This window comes from Dama dama, chromosome 26, assembly GCF_033118175.1.
Source record: "Dama dama isolate Ldn47 chromosome 26, ASM3311817v1, whole genome shotgun sequence".
In the NCBI taxonomy this organism is placed as follows: Eukaryota; Metazoa; Chordata; class Mammalia; order Artiodactyla; family Cervidae; genus Dama; species Dama dama.
Genome location: NC_083706.1, coordinates 20,652,989 through 20,675,601, shown reverse-complemented (window position 1 = coordinate 20,675,601; position 22,613 = coordinate 20,652,989). Strand labels below are relative to the sequence as shown.

General features: G+C 42.5%; 1 protein-coding gene across 8 annotated transcripts in view; it reads left to right on the top strand.

The window, feature by feature from the left end:
* Positions 1-11,773, top strand: part of MRAP2 (melanocortin 2 receptor accessory protein 2) — a 56,712-nt gene extending 44,939 nt beyond the window's left edge. For 4 of the 8 annotated variants that reach the window (XM_061129992.1, XM_061129993.1, XM_061129995.1 and 1 more), the window contains exon 3: positions 10,114-11,771. In XM_061129992.1, coding sequence (XP_060985975.1) covers positions 10,114-10,504 — 391 coding nt within the window. In that variant the 3' untranslated portion in view covers positions 10,505-11,771. Of the gene's footprint in view, positions 1-10,113 lie in introns of all 8 variants that reach the window. The other 4 variants (XM_061129987.1, XM_061129990.1, XM_061129988.1 and 1 more) reach the window with 2 other exon arrangements.
* The last annotated feature ends 10,840 nt before the right edge of the window (positions 11,774-22,613 follow it).

The following is a 22,613-nucleotide window of genomic DNA, read 5'->3' as shown; positions in this document are numbered from 1 at the left end:
TCCAGGAGACAGTGAAGGACAGGGAAGCCTGGCGTGCTGCAGTCCACGGAGTCTCGAAGAGTTGGACACGACCGAGAGACTGAACAACAGCAACAAATGGAGCCAAGCCTCAAACTACAGTCTCTCTGAAGCTCCTGTTGTCAACCCTACATTAAATGACTTCATATCAGTAATATTAAATCTTTCTCTCTTACAGCAAAAGATAATTAGCAAGCTATCAGATTTGCTTTCTTTCATCACATACTGGATCAGGCACGGGCTCTGGAGTCAAGCTTTTCCAGATTTCCTGGATTCTTAACCTCTCTGTACTTCATGATTCCTCACTTGTAAAAATAAAGTCATCGCTGCCTCCTAGGGGTCCATAAAGATTGAGTGAATGGACACTTACAGAACTGCTGGCATGCACTAGCCTCCCAGCAGGCAGCCCTCAGTGAAGATCAGTCCACCCCTACATGGCTCATGGCATCCTAGGGAGAGCAGAGGGGTGCAGGTAAAGAGTAGGAAGGAAAAGAAGATTCTCATCCTCCCACAGGACAGCCAGGCCCTAAGCTTTCATGTTGGAGCTACATGTGCCAAATGTGACCTCATTCTACCCTGGCTTCACCTCACCTTGGGTATGTCTCTCAGAAAAAGTTCTTTTTCAGTTGCTCAATCATGTACAACTCTTTGCAACCCCATGGACTGCAGCATGCCAGGCTTCCTTGTCCTTCACTATCTCCCAGAGTTTCCTCAAACTCATGTCCATTGAGACGGTGATACCATCCAACCATCTCATCCTCTGTCATCCCCTTCTCCTCCTGCCCTCAATCTTTCCCCACATCAGGGTCTTTTTCAATGAGTTGGCCCTTCACGTCAGGTGGCCAAAGTACTGGAGCTTCATCTTCAGCATCAGTCCTTCCAATGAATGTTCAGGACTGATTTCCTTTAGGATGGACTGGTTTGATCTCCTTGCAGTTCAAGGGACTCTCAAGAGTCTTTTCCAGCACCACAGTTTGAAAGCATCAGTTCTTTGGTACTCAGTCTTCTTTAAGGTCCAATTCTCATATCTATACATGACTACTGGGAAAACCATAGCTTTGACTATATGGACTTTTGTTGGCAAAGTGATGTCTTTGTGTGAAGAAAGAGTAAGATGATTTTAGAAAGGGGACTAAGTAGAGAGTCTTAGTCATGGCTCAAATGTCTGAATTCTAACAGCTTTATGTAACAAGCTCTCTGGATTGTGGGTCACAAAGAACATCTCATCCTCTGTTGTCCCCTTCTCCTGCCTTCAATCTTTCCCAGCATCAGGGTCTTTTCAGATGAGCCAGTTATTCCCATCAGGTGGTCAAAATATTGGAATTTCAGCTTTGGCATCAGTCCTTCCAATGAATATTCAGGACTGATTTCCTTTAGGATGGACTGGTTGGATTTCCCTGCTGTCCAAGGGATTCTCAAGAGTCTTCTCCAACACCACAGTTCAAAAGCATCAATTCTTTGGTGCTCAGCTTTCTTTATAGTCCAACTCTCACATCCATACATGACTACTAGAAAAACCAAAGCTTTGACTAGATGGATATTTGTTGGCAAAGTAATGTCTACGCTTTTTAATATGCTAGGTTGGTTATAGCCTTTCTTCCAAGGAGCAAGCATCTTTCAATTTCATGGCTGCAGTCACCATCTGCACTGTTTCCACTGTTTCCCCATCTATTTGCCATAAAGTGATGGAACCAGATGCCATGATCATAATTTTCTGAATGTTGAGTTATAAACCAGCTTTTTCACTCTCCTCTTTCACTTTCATCAAGAGGCTCTTTAGTTCTTCTTCACTTTCTGCATAAGGGTGGTGTCATCTGCATATCTGAGGTTATTGATATTTCTCCTGGCAATCTTGATCCCAGCTTGTGCTTCAGCCAGCCCAGCATTTCTCATGATGTACACTGCATATAAGTTAAATAAGCAGGGTCACAATATACAGCTTTGACATATTCCTTTCCCAATTTGGAACCAGTTTGTTGTTCCATGTCCATTTCTAACTGTTGCTTCTTGACCTGCATACAGATTTCTCAGGAGACAGGTCAGGTGGTCTGGTATTCCCATCTCTTGAAGATTATCCCACAGTTTGTTGTGATCCACACAGTCAAAGGCTTTGGTGTATTTAATAAAGTAGAAGTAGATATTTTTCTGGAACTCTTTTGCTTTTTGAGGATCCAACAGATATTGGCAATTTGATCTCTGGTTCCTCTGACTTTTCTAAATCCAGCTTGAACATCTGGAAGTTCACGGTTCATGTACTGTTGAAGCCTGGCTTAGAGAATTTTGAGCATCACTTCTGATTAAGGCCCCAACTCAGAATTAACTAGTGTTGAATCTGCCACTTAGTTCTATCTTTTTCTCCATGGAGACATCCTGGGCAGACTGAACGGCTGATCTATGGAAAGAGTGTGTGAATCCCCTTGGAAGGAGTAAGACATAAGGATGGCAAATAGGCTTCTTCCCTGAAGTTTACAACTTGGGGTCATTTTAGCATGAGAACTTCAATTCCAGAGTCATTGCCTACTCAGTGGCTTCTGTTAAGGAGAGGATGTGTCATAATGAGATTATGAGACAGGAGTAAACAGCTCTCTAAATCTCACTGTAATGCAGCACAGGTTTACGTTGTTCAAGCTACATGTCTTCTGAGGGTTGGCAAGGGGTGGACCAATGCTTCTTCATTGTAGCTGCAGTATTTCTAAGGTTCAGCCTCCTGAATTGCTGTGATGAGCAGTGGGGCACATGGAGAACTCACACTTGCTGGTCTGTTCTTCAGCCAGGAAGTGGCACACATCCCTTCCTCTCACAGCTCATTGGCCAGGACTAGCCACACTCATCTGACTGCCAGGCTGGGGAGGGTAATCTCTGTGCCCAGGAGGAGACTCAGATAATGGTGAGTGCTGGTAAAGCAGAGAGCAGAGGGAGAAAGACTCTGATAAAGCTCCATCATGCCTTTTTAAAAGCTTTTGGCTCCAAGAAGTAGCTTTAATGGGGATTATTTTCCCATGGAATATCTGCTGTTGTATGGAGTGGGGGGACCCTCTCACTTGAATCCTTTATAGACAGTCAGGATAAAAGAACCATTTTTCCTGTGCTTTCTCCACTGAGGAGCCATTTACTCTCTTTGCCGTCTTGTTAGAGCGTCATAATCGCCTCATTGTCATAAATCTGCCAGAGAGAAGGAGTAAGGGAAAGTCTTGGATTGCATTTTATGTTGAATATTTTGGACTTCTTAAAAAAAGATCAACTCTCAGACATCATACACCTCAGATATCCTCATTTTGAGTAGTCTTTGCTAAGTGCACTTGTCTAGGTGGGGATGGTCTTTTTTTTTAGGGATGAGGACGGTATTGCTCATGACCTTGCAAAAATGGAAATTGCATTTTACCCGGAGTTGCAATTTACCTGAGTATGATTCTCACCCAAGCATGGGTACAGCGCACCTAAAAGCTAACAGCTGGAGACTGTCTGTGCTCAAGGTCTTCGATAATGACCAAGGTCATAGGAACCAGCTGAATGCAGACATAGCAGGTTGTTCCTAAGGAAGATCTGTTATTCTGAGAGGTCTCCATATATCAACAGGTAAAAAATCCAACTGCTTTATATATCTGATTCAAGTTATACACCTTTGTTCAGTAGTTTCTTTTAATTCTCCATCAATCAAGAGGTATTTCCTGAGTGCAAAGTTATGGCTTGCCCAGGACGTACTGAGGGTCATTCTAAGGTAGTAGAGTCTTTCCTCAGAGACTGACATCTCCCTGGCAAGTCAGAACTACCAGTGAAGGCAACCAAGAGGCACTTACACACACACACACACACGGGTTTGGTTGGTGCCTCTGCTAGGGCATGAAGGTCTCAGGACAGGCTATAATAACCAGAAATGGTTATTATCATTTTCTCACTGGTGGGTCATCACAAGAGTTTTCACTCTTACTAGGTCTTTGTTTGGCTTATGCATCTCTGAAGTCCACTGGAAGTCACTGCCGGAAGTAGTAGGTGCCCACAGACTGGATTGCCCACCACTTTTTTATGGGTGGAGCAAAGCTGCAGCAGTGAAGGCTTGCTAAGACTCTTAGAAGCAGGCAATCCACTTGTAAAAACTCATAAATCTGTAAAATTCCTAAGGGAGTAACGCAGAGCCTTACGGGTGTTTTCCCTCTGCCGGTGAAGGGGGGAGTCGTCTGACCTCCTGACTTGATTTGTCTTAGGGTCACAGAGGACGGAGCACGTCCCTAAATACTGGAGATGGCTGTGCCTTTCACAGGAATCAGGGCTCCAGACCACCTGCAGATACAACTGTCCAGGGTCTAATGACAAGTCCCCTTGAGAGATGCAGAGAGGAGTGGAATACAGCACAGCAGTATATAGGAGAGAAAAGATCACACCAGGCAGCTCTGACATGAGACAGGAAGGGCCGCACCCTGTATGTGATTGATCTATTCATTAAGTCGTGTCTGACTCTTTGCTACCCCATGGACTATAGCCCTCCAGGCTCCCTGTCCATGGGATTTCCCAGGCCAGAATATTGGAGTGGGTTGCTGTTTCCTCCTCCAGGGGATCTTCCCAACGCAGGGATCAAACCCACATCTGTGTCTCTGCATTGCAGGTGGATTCTTTACCACTGAGCCCCCTGGTAAACAGTGTGAGAGAAGGCTGATTAGATAGGACAGGAGCCCAGAGAAGGGGAAGATTCCTTCCCGTTGGGAGATGAAAAAGTCCATGGAGGCAGGGACGTGGGAGTTGGATAGCAAAGGACAGATTTGATTTTGACAGAGAGGAGTGGAAGGAACAGCACAAACAAAGGCACAAAGGGGGACCACCCTGAGGGCTTCGGGGGTCGGGCAGGTCCATGTGGCTGGACTGTAGGTTAGCCGGGGGCCTGGCGGGAGCAGACACTGGAAAGGCCACGTGATGTGGGAGTGGACTCTGAAAAATCAGGAAGAAGGATTTGGGGAATCAGTGGGTTTGTGAGCGGGGGAGTGTCATGGAAGCAGATGGCGTTCCCTGCAGGTGCTGGTGGACTGGATGGGTCCTCATGAGGGGGAATCTCTGATCTGGTCCACAGACTACATGACACGACCCAGAGTAATGCGGAGCCAGAGTGAGAAGAAGAAAAGAATCGGAACAATCTGAACAGTCTTTTTAATCTGACTGGTGGAGTTCGGGAATATTGCAATTGATAGGTCCAAATTGCATTTCTTATAACAAGCTGAAAATGAGGAATACAGATTCTTAAATAAGTGAAACAAATGAATTTTAGGTTGTACCACAATCAACAGTTGTCATTTTTCTAAAGTTAGTATGACACAGGAGAATTTCTTGCAAACACACGAGCTTGATCTCAATTTCATGATGATAAGGTATAGAATAGGTAGGACGGTGACAAATATAATGAAAGGCACTAAAATTCTTGGAGATTCTGAATTTTCTAATTTTCTGAGTCTGTTTGGGCTCCTATAAATACCATGGATATTTACTAGATGATTTGTTAAGTAACAGAAGTTTATTTCTCACAGTTTTGGAGGCTGAAAAGTCCAAGGTTAACGTGCTGGCAGATTCAGTGTCTGGTGAGGAGTTGTTTCCTAGCTCATAGATGCTAGATTTCTGTGTCCTCATATGGGGGAAGGAACGAGGTCTCTCTCTCTCTCTCTCTCTCTCTCAGCCAAAAGCAGTGCAAGGCAGACCTCAATGGGGCTAGTTTACCAAATCTCTCATACCCCTGATGCTGGAGCCACATTCAAGATCTCTATTAATAGACCCTCTATTTTTTTTAAATTATGCTCTACATTTTACTTATATTATTTAATCCACATGTTAGACCATCTCTCTATTAAGGCTCACCGGCCCTTGCTTTTAGGCCTTACCTGGGTGTGCCCTTGTATTGATTTCCAACCCTGTAGGCACTGTAGGGGAGGCCCCCTGCCAAGGCAAGAGTGGCTTTGGTTTCAAGATCTCTTCCTGACGATGTATTCATTCATTTAACAAAAATGTAAGAAGCAACTACTCTATGCCTAGTACTCTGCAAGGCACTGAGGACCCACACAAGAAACTGCCTGCCCTCAAGAGCTCATCGTCTTAAAGAGGGTGCCAGGCAGGGAAAGAAAAGGGCTTAGTGCAGAGTGAGAAGGCAGGTGCAGAGAGGCCCCCAGTCCTCTGGGAGAGATCCCAGCTCATTGGAGGAGTCAGGGAAGGAGGTGGAAGCAGAAATGTTTCATGAACGGCCCGTTCATGGGTTCCCATTTCAGGATGGGCAGAGTGGTATGTTTCAGAATAACCTTGCAGATAACAATGATAAAATCTGGACAAATTATAAAGAGTGAGTGTTGGAAGGCATTGGAGAACAAATATTAGCAGACTAAACCAGAAGGGAGAAATGTTTCTGGCCCTTGAAGGAAGGACCCTTCAGTAGTTTGTCTATGGTAATGTGGCTTCACACCGGAAGGCTCTCAGTCTGCAGACCTGGTTTATCTCTTCGCATAGTAAGCTCTTCCTTGGCTTCCTTTGCAACACTGAGGTTCTCCGTGTACAGGTCCTACACGCCCCTGTTACAGTTATTCCCAAGTGTCCTGTTTCTTGATGCTGTTGTGATGTATTTTTTTCATTGTCTTATTGTTTATTACCAGTGTGTAGAAATACAGAGATTTTTGTATAAGGTCATTTGAAAAGAAGGTGTTGGTACAAGAGGATAAACATATGAGAAAAAATGAACCTTGACCCCTGTCTCAACATATACAATAAACCCAAAGTAAAACCTCCTAGAATGGTTCAATCCAACAGAACTTTCTGTGATGACAGGAATGTTCTTTGCATTGCCTAATTAGGTAGCCACTGGCCTCATGTGGCTGTTGAGCACTTAAAATGTGAGTAATATGACTAAGAAATCGAATTTTAAATTTTGCTTAAATTTGAAGAGCCACCTGTGGCTGTTGTCTACTGTATTGGACAGGATGGTTCTAGAAGAAAAATTAGGAGAATATCTTTGTGATTTTAGAGCTGGCAATTAGTTCTTAAGATGTAAAAGCTCTAACATAAATGATAAAAGTTAGTAATTTGAAATTAACTGAAATGTAAAGCTGCTTATCAAAAGACATCTCTAAGAAAATGAAAATGCAGATCACAGATCAAGAGAAAATGGTATCATATCCGGACACAAACACTATTTATTGCATGACTCCATTTGTATGAATTTCAAGAACAGGCTAATCTGAAGTGATAAAAATCAAAACAGATCGAGACTTCCCTGGCGGTCCAGTGGTTAAGACTCTGTGCTCCCAATGTAGGGGGCGTGAGTTCAGTCCCTGGTTGGGGAGCTAAGATTCCAGCATGTCCTGCAGTGCCCCTCCCCCACAACCTCACCCAAAACAAAAACCAAAACGGATTGCTTCTAGGAGGTATTGCCTCCAGGAGGTGTAAATTGACTGGAAGTTTAAGAACAGGCAAAGCTAATCAATGGAAATAGAAATCAGATCTGTGTTACCTGAAGGGGCTGGAAATTGAATGGAAGGAGCCTTTCCAGAACAAAGGAAATAGTCTATATCTTGATTAGAGGGTTACTTGGGTGTATAGTGTCAATAAAAATACATTGAATTTTATGTTTAAGATCTATGGATCTCAGTGCATAGATTTTACTCAGTGGTGGGATGAATAGAAACTGAATTGAAAAAAAAAAAAGAAACTGAATTGAAACAAGCCATGTCCATGACCACAGTTTTTCACATACAGGTTTTTTAGTTTATCAGTCAAGGAAGGAAAGAGGAATAAAAGGATGGTCTGTTTAGGTGTCTCAGGCGGTAAAGAATCTGCCAGCAATAAAGAGACCTGGGTTCAATCCTTGGTCAGGAAGATCTTCTGGAGAAGGGAATGGCAACCCACTCCAGCATTCTTGCCTGGAGAATCCCATGGACAGAGGAGCCTGGCGGGCTACAGTCTATGGGGTTGCAAAGAGTCAGACACGACTGAGTGACTAACACTTTCACTTTTCAGACTCTAAGAGAACAAAGATGGATTTTTCCCTTATTTTCAGGAAGGGACAATCAGATTGTACTTTTATCACAAGGAGAGATCATGGGGAGAAAGATGAGTGGGGGTTAGGCAGGGAAGGCATCTTATTGTCCACTGCCCGGGCTCTGCCCTGGGGAAGGGGCAAGATGCTCTGCTCTTGTGCCTTTTTTTTTTACAGCAAGGGCTGGTGCGGAGGGAGGTGTTCAGTGGCCCCAACTCGTAATCCTGAGAATGTGTAGCCTGGGTAATGGAAGAGCTGCTGGGCGCAGTGGGGCTGGCTTTCACACTCAGCTGATGCTCCAGATAGGCAGGAAGCGAGTGCTCAGAGCTTCTCAGCCTGGAACTGGGGGACAGCGTGATCCCAGCCATCCTAACCGTACTTTTTTCTAACTTGTTAATCCCCTCTTTTTCCTCGATGACTTTTTAAGTTTCTCAGGTCACAGGTTATCGGCGCCTTTCATCCCTGTTCTCAAACATCTTTTAAACTTGGGTGAAGTGACAACCAGGGGAAGAAAATCACTTACTGAAAGATAAGACTACTTACATTTGCATTAAAACACAATTCTGTCGGTCTCTCTCAAATGATTTTTCTCTGAATTCTGAATACATAACCTATTAATGTTGTACTCTCGTGTCAACCATTGATCTTTATATCACCTTTGCTGAGTGGGCAATGAGATCGGTTAATCAGGCTTATCACTAAAAGGAGGAACTCAGATTTCTGAGAGGAATTCCTCATCTGATGTCAGCTGGGTTGTCATGCGGGAGATAAACCTGATATAAAAGTGTCTCCGCTGCCTGGGTTGCAAAGCTTCTAGAATTACTGAACTCTGAAATCCAGGTGAGTCCTGATAATTTGGAGGTGAGTTTCTAAGAGTTGTAAATGGATCCCATATTGCCTACCCCATGACAGCTTGGTCATAAACGCTGTATCCTGAGTCATCAATGGGATGGGGAGGGAAGAGGTTTAAAAACTGAAGTCACTGAGATTACACATGCCTTAAATGCAGACTCCAGAGCCTACTTGTCGTCAAGTTCTGTCCTGGATTTGAAGGCACGTTCAGACATGATTCTTGACCTATGGAGTCACTCTACCTGTGTGGGAGTCACTTTTATATCAATCTGGAAAGGATGGTGATTAAAGTAGGTGGGCTAGGGACTTCCCTGGTGGTGTAGTGGCTAAGACTCCTTGCTCCCAACGCAGGGAGCCTGGGTTCAATCCTTGTTTAGGGAACCAGATCCCACATGCCACAACTAAAGAACCCACAAACCACAGCTATGACCTGGTGCAGATGAATTTTGGGTGGGCCATCAGGTTATTCAATTTGTATCTGCTCTTTCTGTCATGTACTCACGGTGCTCATTGAGAGTTATTTTGCTCATCCATTCACCAATTTCTACCATTAAATTGCTAATTTGTTCCACACTAAATGAAACAGGGAATTAAGAAGCTGAGTTTTCTCCCCACTCCTGTCACGGACTGTGTCAGTCAAGCAGGTAGTCTGACTGCTCCTTACCTTAGCTTCTGCCTCTGTGAAACAGGTATAACTTTTGGCCTAAGTGACTACACAGGTCAGTTTTGAGAACTGGGAAAGATCAATGGATATGGCAGTGCTTTGACAAACATGAAACTCACCCCTGTGGGATCCAATTGTTGTTCAGGCTGGTCTGATGTCGGTCAGCGGCTCTAAACTGGACCATGAGTAGTGATCCTTGGGGATTCTAAGAAAATACAGATTACCTGTCCCTTCTGCCAGAGATCCTGAGGATCTGCAAGCAGGAATACTGCATTTTGAGAAGCCCTACAAATAATTCTGCTGCAGATAGAATACCAAGGGCCCCCCTGAGAAATACTGGTGTGTGATGCAGAATATAGAAGATCCCTCAGCGAAAAGCATCTTTTCAGGACGGTCCGAGGGCCCACACCTTGAGGCTTTTGCCTTGCGTTGATTTGTACATCTTCAGAAGTAGTGTCTTTCAGTTTGATGTTTGTCTGCATTTTCTGTACAGGGACGTGTACTTCATAGATGCTGGAAACCATCGTCCCGCGGGTAACTGAGCTGGAGGGTAAGGAGTCTTTTATTTTGCCTTTCTTCACAGCAATGCAGAGTCTTCGGAGAAGAGATTCAGGATGAACAGCTTTGTGTCAGACTTTGGAAAGCCCCTGGAGCCCGATAAGGTGTTCTCTCCACAGGGCAATGAGGAATCCAGGTCCTTCTTTCACTGCTACATCAGTGAAGCGGACCCCTTGGAGAAGGCCAAAGCTTGTCTCCAGACCACGGCCCTCGACAGTGAAGTTCATCTCCAGGAAGCCATCAGATGCAGTGGGCGGCCAGAGGAGGAGCTGAACAGGCTCATGAAATTCGACATCCCCAACTTCGTCAACACCGACCAGAACTCCTTTGGGGAAGATGATCTCCTGATTTCTGAAACACCTATTGTTCTAGAAAATAAGCCAGTGGTCCAGACCTCACACAAAGAGTTGGACTGAGAAGCACATTTTATCAGGTGTCTTCCTGAAAATGCTGGGTTTGTCGTTGAATAGCCAGAAATCTCTGTTCATTGAGATTGTGTGTGTGTTTGTGTATAACAGACAGACAGAGAGAGAGAGGCAGAAAGACAGAGAAGAGAACCCCCTGAGAAGAAAGATGGTGGAGCTGAGTTTTCATGCCTTTAAACATATTTGGAACTTTTGGGGGAACCAAATATTTACACTATCTCATCTTCCTTGTTGAGAACTTGGTCACGTATTCGGCATCAGCGTTCATGAATGGGGTTTGATGTGCTGCATTTCCTGTCTGGCCCAGCCTCTACCATGCTCTCCCTTTAGCAAGTTACTTTGATTCTCTGGGATGCCACCTTTTTATCTGTAAGGTGAGGAGTCTGGAGTAGATGATCCAATAATTTGTGGACTTTTGACTTTGTATTCACATGAGGCTAGAAATACCCAAAATTATATTAACTAGAGGCTGCCCCCTGGTTCTTGTTATAACATTCCCCCAGGTCTGTACCTCTCTCTCAACCCTTAATTGAACCCAGCTTATGTCAGGGGCTCGAGCATCTCCCAGGATGTCAGGAGACCTTGCCTCTCACGATCACTGTGGCCAAATTTATAGCGCTTTGCTAAAACAGCTCAAACCTGGAGACAGCCCCCACACCCCATGCCCCAAGATGAGCACCTTAAATGACAGTCCCATCCCCCAGATGTATGGCAGGCTGTGAGCTGAGTCAAAGGAAGTGCGTTCTGTGTCCCCGTGTCAGTGTAGCTGTGATTGGTCACCCTGCTGTGTCACTGGCCGGTGAACAAGAGTGCTCTTTGCCAGGCAGATGTGTGGGTGATGGCTGTGTGGCTGGTGTGTAGCCTTGGAGGTGGGATGGTGAATGGGTTATAAACACCCCATCAGCAGACATTCCAGGCAACACAAGGGTTAATTTCATGAAGGAATGAAATCTGCGCACTGTTTTGGAAATGACTTTGGAGTTAATTTCATGAAGGAATGAAATCTGTGCACTGTTTTGGAAATGACTTTGTTGTGCACAGTCACATTGCATGCATGGCCAGCTACTAACCTCTGGGTGGCATTTTCAATATGGACTTTCATTTACCACCTGTCTTGCTTAAACTGAAAAATAAATACATTTATTGCACCATAATTTTCTCTGGTTGTTTTCACACAAAGAAAAATATTTTCATTTTATTTAAAAACAGTCCCACGTTTATAATGCCTCCTAATTTCTGTCATCTCTAGGATCCTAGTGGTATGAGTCATGTAACAAATTTCTTTTAGGATTTATTCCACCAAAAGAAATCCCTTTCCCATAATGTCTTTTGAGGAAAATAGTATTAAGACTCAAAGCATGTGACACTTCTTATGGTTAATATACATTCTTGTAAAAAGAAACTTCCTGTTTTCATTAACGACTGCTGATTTTAATGGCTTTTATGAATGTGAATATTATTATTCATAATTTAAGTAATTGAATATAAACCACAGTTATCTATTACTAGGATGCAAAACTATTTAAGTGGCTTTTTAGTTAAAAGTAGATTTATTAGAAGACTGAAAGATATTTAAAAGATAGAAAAATATTCATGGCTGTATACCATTGTTCTTATTGACTAAATGTCAAGAATTGTGAAGGGTCTAAGATCTGACCCCTCTTTCAAGCTTACAAGTTATCATGACACAGTTCTGTGGAAGCTGGCAGGAGGCACAAGACTCCTGGGTCAGAGACAAAGAACTTCATGATGGCATAGCAGCCAGCGTGTGCTTCATGCTCAGGTTGGTTCCCGAGTCCATTTGCTGTTGCTGTGTAACAAAGGACCACTCACTCCGTGACTTAAAGCAGCCCACCGTTATTGTCTTACCGTTCTCAAGTGCAGAAGTGCGAGATCCGTGACAGTGGGCTAGAATCAAGCTGTCATCAGGGCTGTGTTCCATGTGGAGGCTCTAGCGAAGGATCCATTTCTTGTCTTTTTCAGCTTCCAGAGGCTGTTCACATTTTTTGGCTCATAGCCTGTATCACTGTCACCTCTTTCCACTTCACCTCTCTGTCTCTGACCATCCTGCCTCTCTCCTATAAGACCTTTGTAATAACATTGGATTACCCACAGTAGTCTCTCATCTCAAGATTCTTAACTTAATCACATCCACAAAGTCCTTTTCACCATGCAAGGTACCATATGCATAGGTTCTAGGGATTATGAATGGACATGTTTGGCGGGGGGAGGGCATTATCCTACTACATTCTCCTCTGTGACCCCAAAGATTCATGCAAAATATATCTGTCTCACCCCCAACATCCTCTAAAATCTCAATAATTATATCATCATATCAAAGTCCAATATTTAGTCGATATAGTGTCAGCTCAAGGGTCCCAAATATCATCATCTTATTCACCTAAATCAGGTATGGCTGAGATCCTGAGTAGGATCCCAAGACATGAAGACAGCCTAAATGTCCATCAACAGAGGAATGGATAAAGCAGATGTGGTATACTCACACACACACACACACACACACACACACACACACACACACATGCACACAATGGAATATTACACAGCCATAAAAAATAATGAAGTAATGCCATTTGTAGCAACATGGATGGACCTGGAGATTGTCATACTGAGTGAAGTCAGTCAGAAAAGGACAGATATCATATGACATTGCTTATATGTTGATTCTTAAAAGATGATTCAAATGAACTTATCTCAAAACAGAAATATATTCACAGACTTAGGAAACAAACTTATGATTACCAAATGGGAAAGATGGGGAGAGAGATGAATTAGGAGTTTGGGATTAACATATACACATTACTGCATATAAAACAGATAATCAACAAGGACCTACTGTGTAGCACAGGGAACTTTACGCGATATTCTGTAATGACCATTAAATTTTATATGTAAGATCTTATATATATTTTATTTATATGTTATGTTTAGTTCTTTAAAAAATTGATCTTTTTTCTTGATATCCTGATTTCTATTATGTTTTCTATGATTTATGTTTAATGATTCAGTCAAACTTATTTTATATTCTCTTTTAGATTGTTTCATAATTTCAGGCTCTGGAATAGTGATCATCCTGGCTTTGAGGATTAGCTACTTCTTCCTCATGCCAATTATTTACTTCTGTTTTTTGTCTTGTGTATCATATGCATGGATGCATGTGTAGCATAGTGTGAGCTCTTCAGCATGTATTTTTTTTTCCTATGGTTATCTCACACATTCTAGTTTATAAAAGTTCCCCTAGAGAACAATTTGTATTGCTTATCCTGAGGCCCCAAGTGATTTGATCAATCTGGAATTGTTAAGTTTTTGCTTGAGAATTCCTGAATCATAAAGAGAGTATATCCATTTGGATTCCACATCCACATGAAGCATGGGCTTGGAGTTTAGGTTTTTATGGGAGACTTTGATTTTTTTTCCTGGAGACCTTAGCAGCACCAGTTGCTCCATCTTTTCCCTGTGTCTGCATGTAGAGTTCATTGAGTCTCCCTTTCAATGAAGAGGCAGCTTTTTCAACAACTTGGGCTTCCCGAGTGGCTCAGTGGTAAAGAATCTACTGCCAATGCAGGAGACGCAGGAGACTTAAGTTCGATCCTTGGATCAGGAAGATCCCCTGGAGGAGGAAATGGCAACCCACTCCAGTATTCTTGCTTGGAAAATCCCATAGGAGGAGGAAGCCTAGTGGGCTACAGTTCATAGGGTCTCAAAGTGTCAGCCACAACTGAGTGACTGGGCATGCAAATCTGGGGGGTTCTATAAAGGAAGTCTGCACATCTGGTATGAACTCCTCTTTTCATTTCTAAATGGACAGTATAGCCCTATTCACTATGCAGATTAAAGCCTCTTTCCTCCAGGGTACTGTGGCATCAACTTACAAGCTTACTTTTCTGGTTAAGTGTCCTTTTTATTAATATATGTCACCTGGGAACTTCTCTCTCCTTCATATTTAGCTCTATATTATTTTTGTTGTATTTTATCCAGCATAACTATTGATAAAAATTTTACTTAAAAGGGATTCAAATTAGTTTAGTTCACCATGTGTCCAGAACTGAAAGCCTCAGCTCTAGAATGTGAGCTTGATTTTTCTTAAAAGCACATGCCAGCATGTTTCTCTGGTGAACAACTTTATGTTGTCATCTATTTACCCACAAGTTCCTCTATTTTCTTGAATATATTAATGGGAATTACTTTATAGTTTTTCTTATCTCTTTGCATCATCTGTGTTTGCATTAATTGTTTAATGTTTCTTATTCTTGTATTATCAATCATATAGTCTTGACACTTTTCACATCTAGAAATTTTTATTACATGGCAGACATCATGAGTGAAAAATCCCTTGATGTGTCATATGTTATCTTCTGTGAGAGAAATTTCTCCCCTTTCTTCCTAAGAGCCAGACAGAGTGAGGGGCTATCACCTTACTCCAGTTGAGGCGAGTCAGGACTGAACTGTTTTTTCTTAAAACAGCTTTGGGGTATATTTGGCAAAATAATTTTCACATATTTAAAACATACAATTTAATTCATTTGACATAAGTATATCCCTAAGAAAACATTACCACATTCAAGACAATGAACACACCCATCACCCCCAAAAGTTTTCTGCCCTTTTTTAATCCCTCCCTTCCCATCCCTTGCCCTGGAAACCACTGATCTGCTTTCTATCACTGTATATTGGTTTGCATTTTCAAGATACTTGTATGAATGGATTCAAGCAGTATCTACTCTATTTTGTCTGACTGCTTTCATTCAGCATAATTATTTTGAGATTCATCCCTGTTGTATTAGTAGTTTATTATTATTTGCTGAGTAGTGTTTATTGCTGAGTAGTTTATTTTGAGTAGTGTTTGGATAGACCATAATTTGTTTATTCATTCTTTTGTTGATGGATATTTGGGTTATTTACAATTTTGGTTACTATAAAGAAAACTGAGTGACTATTTGGTTACAAGTCTTTCTATGGACATGTGCTTTTATTTTCTAAAGCACCTAGAAGAGGAATATCTGGGTCATATCTTAGATGTTTATCTTTTGAAAGAAACTGCTTATCGGTTTTCTAAAATAATTGTTTAAATATTACTGTGAATTCCTCATGGTGTATATGAATTCTTAATGATTTACTTCATTGCCAACATTTTGCAAGGTCAGTCTTTTTAATTTTATTAATTCTAGTATGTGTGTGTAGTAGTATCTCACTGTGGTTTTTAGTTGCATTTCACTAAATGAGCCCCCCTGGTGGCTCAGATGGTAAAGAATCTAACCTGCAATGCTGGAGATTCTGGCTCAATCCCTGGGTTGGGAAGGGATTTCCTGGAGGAGGAAATGGCAGTCCACTCCAGTTTCTTGCCTGAAAAGTCCCATTCAGCATCTTTTCATGTGCTTATTATCCACCTGGATATCTTTGTGAGGGGTGTTTTCAAGTCTCCTCATTGTCGTACTAGGGTGTCTGCTTTATTATTGAGTTTTGAGAGTTCTTTATTCGTGATATAAATTCTTTTTCAGAGTGACTTCATTTCTCCTTTAAATGGATCATACTTCTGGTGTTGTAGCAAAGAAATATTTGCCAAACCCAAGTCATAAAAGTTTAATCCTATGCTTTTTTTTTTCTAGAAGTTTTATAGTTTTAGATTTTCTATTTAGATCTGTAATCCATTTTGAGTTAATTTTCATGTACATAGAAAAGTATGGATTGAAATTCATTTTTTTGGCATGTGGATACCTAATTGTTGCAGCATTATTTGTTGAAAAAAATCCTTTGTCCACAATTGCCTTTGCACTGATACTGAAAATCAGTTGTCCATTTATGTATTGGTTTAGTTCTGGACCACACTTCTTGATTACTGTAGCTTTAAAAAGTCTTAAAATCAGATTGTTTAAGTCCTCCAACTTTGTTTTACTTATTCAAAGTTGTTATGGTTACTTGGGATCCTTTGCATCTTTATTTGAATTTAGGATAAGGTTTTAAATTCCCTTCCTTACATATGACTCTACCAAAATTTCACCCATTTCTTTGGCCATCTCCAAAGCCATATTTTCCAAAAAAGGCTTTCCAGATCCCAGGTGAAAGGAGTTTCTCTTTCTTCTGTGCTCCATGCATACTTCATCATACTTTTATTGCATTTATTCATATTTGGCTACATGTATTTGTCTGATCTCCCCTGCCATGTAGTAAACCTCTCAAGATCCAGGAATCTTGACTTTGTTCTGTCTACTGAAAAACTAGTTTTATACTTTGCAGGAGTGAGTCTGACACTAAGAGATGTCTGTGGAAGACATCTAGCCCATTTCCTGCCTGTTGTCAAGTAATCTGACAGATTTGGAATTGTTTTTTCTATTGTTATCTCCAAGATGGCTCATTCTTTATTATTTCTATTGATACTAATGCACTTTTAAAGAAAAATAGATAATTATTTTCTAAGTATCAAAATATACTATATTTGACTTGTGGTGCTAGTTACATGCAGCTTAACAATTGTCTTAACAATCTACTTATTGTTCACATTCTCCCTGTTCATTGAACTTTTGGGAAAATGTTCATCCTTAAAGACATCAATGGTATCTTTGGCTGCCAAGGGCAGCAGTACCTCACCTCAGACCTACTGTTTCTAGTGGTTCCCTCCAGTCCTACTCTAGCCCTCCACTGGGGGGACTGCAGTCAAAAGCCTGTTATTTCTCAGGAGGAGTTTCTGTAGGAAGTATAATCATGTCCTTTTTATGGGGACGTTCAGTCTACAGATTTGGCAGCAGGGGAATATGTTTACCTTTCTTTGTAGAGCCTAAACTCTTCCGTACTTATTAGGAATATATACAATGAGGAAATTGTTTTAGCACCTAACAAATTAGCAACATAACCATATGCTTGGGAAAATTAGCTTTCCTATTCCATGTGGGCATTATGTTGGTGTGACAGTGATCTTGGGTAATGTTTTCTCTGTAAGCAATGTAAGGTTTAAGACACTTAAGAAAGGCTTTTTGTTTTCTTCCTTAGTCTTTCCACATTCATTGCATTTGGTGAGATCTTATGAACCCTGTTTATTTGTAGCCCAGCACTATTTTTTAAAGGAATCACATGTTTGAAAGGCTAGTAGCCAATTCATTGGAAGAAAGAAATCCTCTTAAGAGTTTTTTCCTAGAGTAAAAACTTGGTTAGTGGTTAAAGAAAATTCATATTAAAATCTTAAATACAACGATATAACATCTTAAAAAATGATGAACTTAGTTGATTCCATTAAACACTATAGCAGTTAAGCCTGTTTCTGCAGCAGCCTTGCAATGATTCCCTCTTGATCAGAATCCGTGAGAGGCTCCTGCAGTCATTGTCAATATCATCATTACCATTATGGATTTGATTCCTCTAGAAGATTCTAGGAAAATAAAGAAATGGGTAGGGGATGTGTGTGTATATACAGTGAGAACAACGATCAGACATTTGAGGTAGGCACGGCAAACAAAGGAAGTGGTGGGAATGAGATGATCAAGGAGGAAGGGGGCAAACATGCTTGAAGATCAGCAGGTTGGTATGAATGATGGGATTGTGGCGAGCAGAATAATGTCCATCCCTTCCCCCAAGGTAGCCAGCTGTGAAAATGTTACTGTACATGGCAAAGGGGACTACAGATATTTTAGGGAAAAAATCCAAGAGGATTTCTATCTTCTAATAAATTGCCTTTTAAACGCATGATGCTTTGTTAAAGATTAGTGCTGGGCTGCAAATAAACAGGGTTCATAGACTCACCACATGTAACAAATGTGGAAAGACTAAGGAAGAAAAAACAAAAATGCCATTCTTAAGTGTCTTGAGCCTTACATTGCTCACAAGAGGAATCATTACCCAAGGTGAGTGTCAAAGCCACATAAAGCCTGAGTGGGATGGGAAAAGAGGATCCTGAGAGGAGACAGTGGGAAGAGTAGCCTGGATTACCCTGCAGGGGGGCCTAATCTAATCACCTGGATCCTTAAAAGAGGAGAACACATCCCAGCTGAGCTTAAGAGACACAGAAATACAGAACAGACTTTTGAACTCTGTGGGAGAAGGCGAGGGTGGGATGTTTCGAGAGGAATCGGGTGGAGAGGGAGGTGGGAGCGGGGATTGGGATGGGGAAGACGTGTAAATCCATGGCTGATTCATATCAATGTATGACAAAACCCACTGAAATGTTGTGAAGTAATTAGCCTCCAACTAATAAAAAAATTAAAAAAAAAAAAAAAAAGAGTCAGAGGGGGACGTAATCTTGGAAGAATGTCCCGAGAGGATGCAAGCATGCTGGCAGTGAAGGTGGAGGAAGTGAGGCCACAAGCCAAGGGATGTGGGTGGCCTCCGGTAACCAGAAAAAGCAAGGAAATATTCTCTCCTGGAGCCTCCAGGAGGAGCACACCCTGCTGATACCTGGATTTTAGCCAGATGAGACTTGTGTTGGACCGCTACTCTAGAACAGTGAGGTGCTACATACAGTAGTAATAGAAAACTAACAGAGGGAGGATGTGTGTAGGAGGTGGAGACGGTCTGATGGAGAGGGAGGCTGGCGTGAGGATTCTGACATCTGCACCTAAAAAGCAACAGGGTGAAGGGGGAACATGGGGTGCTGAAGCAGAGCTGGCAGTGCTGTCTCGCAGACTATTTGGAGTGAGAACATTGGAGTAGAGAAATAGATTAAACCTCTACCAGAAAAATAAGTAAAACGGTGACAGGGCTTCTGTGGTGGTGGATATGGGAGTTGAAAAGGACAGATTGATATAAGCTTTATTTTGGAGAAATTGGCTACAGGTTTAACGACTCCACGTTGGGGAGAGTTAGTCGATGTATAAACTGAGTATGTGTGTCCTCTCAAAATTCTCGTGTTGAAACCCTGTCTCCCAGTGTTAGGAGGCAGGGCCTTTGGGAGGTAAATAGGATTAAATGAGGTTCCGAGAGTGGACCCCTCAGGAATAATAGAATCAGTGCTCTTATAAGGGTCTACCTTGTGTCTCTCTGCCCTCGGTCATGTGAGGACACAATAAGTCTGCTGTCTTCAAGCAAGGAAGCACCGACACCCTGACCTCAGACTTCTCAGCCTCCAGAACTTGAGGAATATGCTGTTTAAGCTACCCAATCTATGGTAATCTATGATGTTACAGCATCCCAGGTTGACAAAGACGGTCAAGGATGCCTTAGAGTTTGGAACTGACTGGAGAATGTTGAAACCCAGGGGAGTGGGCAGCTGGTTTCAGGGAGAAAAGTAAAGGAGTTGGTTTCAAACACATTTGACTTTTATGAGGACACTGGGTAATTCTGGCAGGAACTGGGAATAGGGGCTGGCACTCAGGAGAAAGGAACAGTAGAGATGCAGACCCAAGGTTATCCTGCTGGAAGCAGCACAACTGTGCTGTGAGTATGAGAGTAGATATGATCTTTGGGGATTGATGGGAGCAAAGGGTTGCATGTAGATGCAAGTCCAAGGACAACAGAACGTGATAAATTTACTAAGCCCCTATTATGTGTGAGGAACTTGGTTCCTATGAAGGTTCTGACCCCAAGTCAGGGGAGTAAGCACCTGCTTGATCTCATGAGTGCTCCTTGCACATGGCCAGGATGATGCACAAAACAGGTAAGACGTGGGCAGGCAAATATCTTTGGTCATTTACACTTCCTGACACTGGTGGGAGAAAACCAACCTGGATCTTCAGTCCACTCAGGCTGCTCCAATGAGGTCAACTTAACCCTTTTGTAAACAGTTCTTCTCTAATGACTTCACTTTTCCATGCCTCACAAATCCAAGTTCCTTCCAGACCTTTCTCCAAGGAGTTGCACAGGCCCTCTGCATCAGGTCTTTCTCACTGTACTATCAATACCCTATGGCGGGGACACCGGAAGGCCACAGAAAGGGTTTACGTTCAGGGCAGGCTTCCTAAGACTAGCTCACTGGGTCAGACTCCTGCCCTGTTCTCGCCTCTTCTCTTCTGTGCTCCAAGGGGGCTTACCTGGTACAATTACCGCCACGCTCCCTTTTTTGTCTGCTTTTCCACGAAGTCCAGCATCTTGCCACTGAATTTACTAACAACCCATTTTATTCCACGGATGGAACGTGGTGCCTCTTTCCTCCATAGATCCCCTGACGCTGCTGCTCTTCAAACTTTTCTTACGACAGTCCTATAAAGTAGGCATTGGTGGGAAAGAGTCCTCCTATTTGCACTATTTAGGTGATTGTGATCGAAGCTTTCAACCAACCCAGACCTACTTTGCTTTCAGTTCAGTCGCTCAGTCGTGCCGACTCTGCAATCCCATGGAATGCAACACGCCAGGCTTCCCTGCCCATCACCAATTCCCGAAGCTTGCTCAAACTCACGTCCATCGAGTCAGTGATGCCATCCAACCATCTCATCCTCTGTTGTCCCCTTCTCCTGCCTTCAATCTTTCCAGCATCAGGGTCTTTTCCAATGAGTCAGTTCTTCACATCAGCTGTCCAAAGTATTGGAGTTTCAGCTTCAGCATCAGTCCTTCCAATACTTTGCTTTAGAGAGAAGGAAACAGGTTAGTTTGGGCTAGGAACTAGCTAGCTGAACAGGTGCTGAGAAGGATTACATGTGCTTTTCATTAAAGGACCCTTCAATAGAAACTGGAAAAGGCTGTAATTAATGGGTTCAAATACTAGAGCAGAATGATCAGTAGCAGGGATTTGGCTCTAGTGGTAAAGAACCCGCCTACCAATGCAGAAGACATCAGACTCGGTTTGATCCCTAGGTCGGGAAGATCCCCTGGAGGAGGGCATAGCAACCCACTCCAGTATTCTTGCCTGGAGAATCCCCATGGACACAGGAGCCTGGAGGGCTACAGTCCATAGGGTCACAGAGTCGGACACAACTCAAGTGACTTAGCATACAGCACAGGGATTAGAAAACTTTCAAACTTCACTCTTCTAACCAACCATTCACTGCTAAAGTAAAGAGAAAGTCGCTCAGTCACGTCCGACTCTTTGCAACCCCATGGTTTTACAGTCCATGGAATTCTCCAGGCTACAATACTGGAGTGGGTAGCCTTTCCCTTCTCCAGGGGATCTTCCCAACCCAGGGATCGAACCCAGGTCTCCTGCACTGCAGGCCAATTCTTTACCAGCTGAGCCATAAGGGAAGCCCAAGAATACTGGAGTGGGTAAACTATCCCTTCTCCAGTGGATCTTCCTGACCAAGGAATCGAACTAGGGTCCCCTGCATTGCAGGCGGATTCTTTACCAACTGAGCTATTAGGGAAGCCCATTCACTGCTAAGGGGTTCTTCAAAGTAGGATAGCCACTGCATAACTACTAAGTGTTTAATCTCGGGTAAAATTAAAATGACTTGTTAAATAAGGTACCTGTAGATTTTGGACCTCCCCAATCAGCACCCTTAGGTTTGGCTACCATCTTCTTGGTATTTAGTCACTGATTTAGAATTTTTCCAGTATGGAATGGAACCCTAATATTAAAGCCTGGATTTCTGAGGGTTGATGGGTAGAGCTAGTTATGGAATGCTGTGGGCTCACAAGTAATAGATTTGATCGTAACCTCTCTGCTCACACAAAAGCAATGGTGTGAGCAGCAACCTTGAATCTTGAGCAGAATCTTGAATTTTGCCCTTCCCAGGGCCGGCAAGCCTGTGGATGCAGGTGTCTTATGACATTGTGAGGGGATAGAACTGGTGGAAGAGGACTGATAGTCTCTGGAGTTTGAATTTTCATAAAAGCCTTTCTTTTTTTCAAGATGGTCTAAACGTGTTGATCTGTGTTCTCATCCTAGACCCTCAGTGCAAAAACGAAGGGCTGAGATACGGTCTCTGAGGTTTGTGGCTGTAACTAGCAGTTCTGATAGCGGATATGGACCTTTACTCTGTAAATGAAATTGAAGCTGTGTCACATGTGCGGCTTATTCCAAAATACGGAGTCCTCATCAACACAGGATGTCCCTTTTCTGGAACTGATAATCTGTTTGATGTCTGTACTATCTGTGTTTCAGAATCAGCCATGCTTGTGCTTAGAATGAATGGCCCATGGAGGGTCAGTCAAAAAGACAAAGGGAAGGTACAGTTATAAATGAACAGGTTTGCAGATAAAAAGTATACAAAACACACTCAAA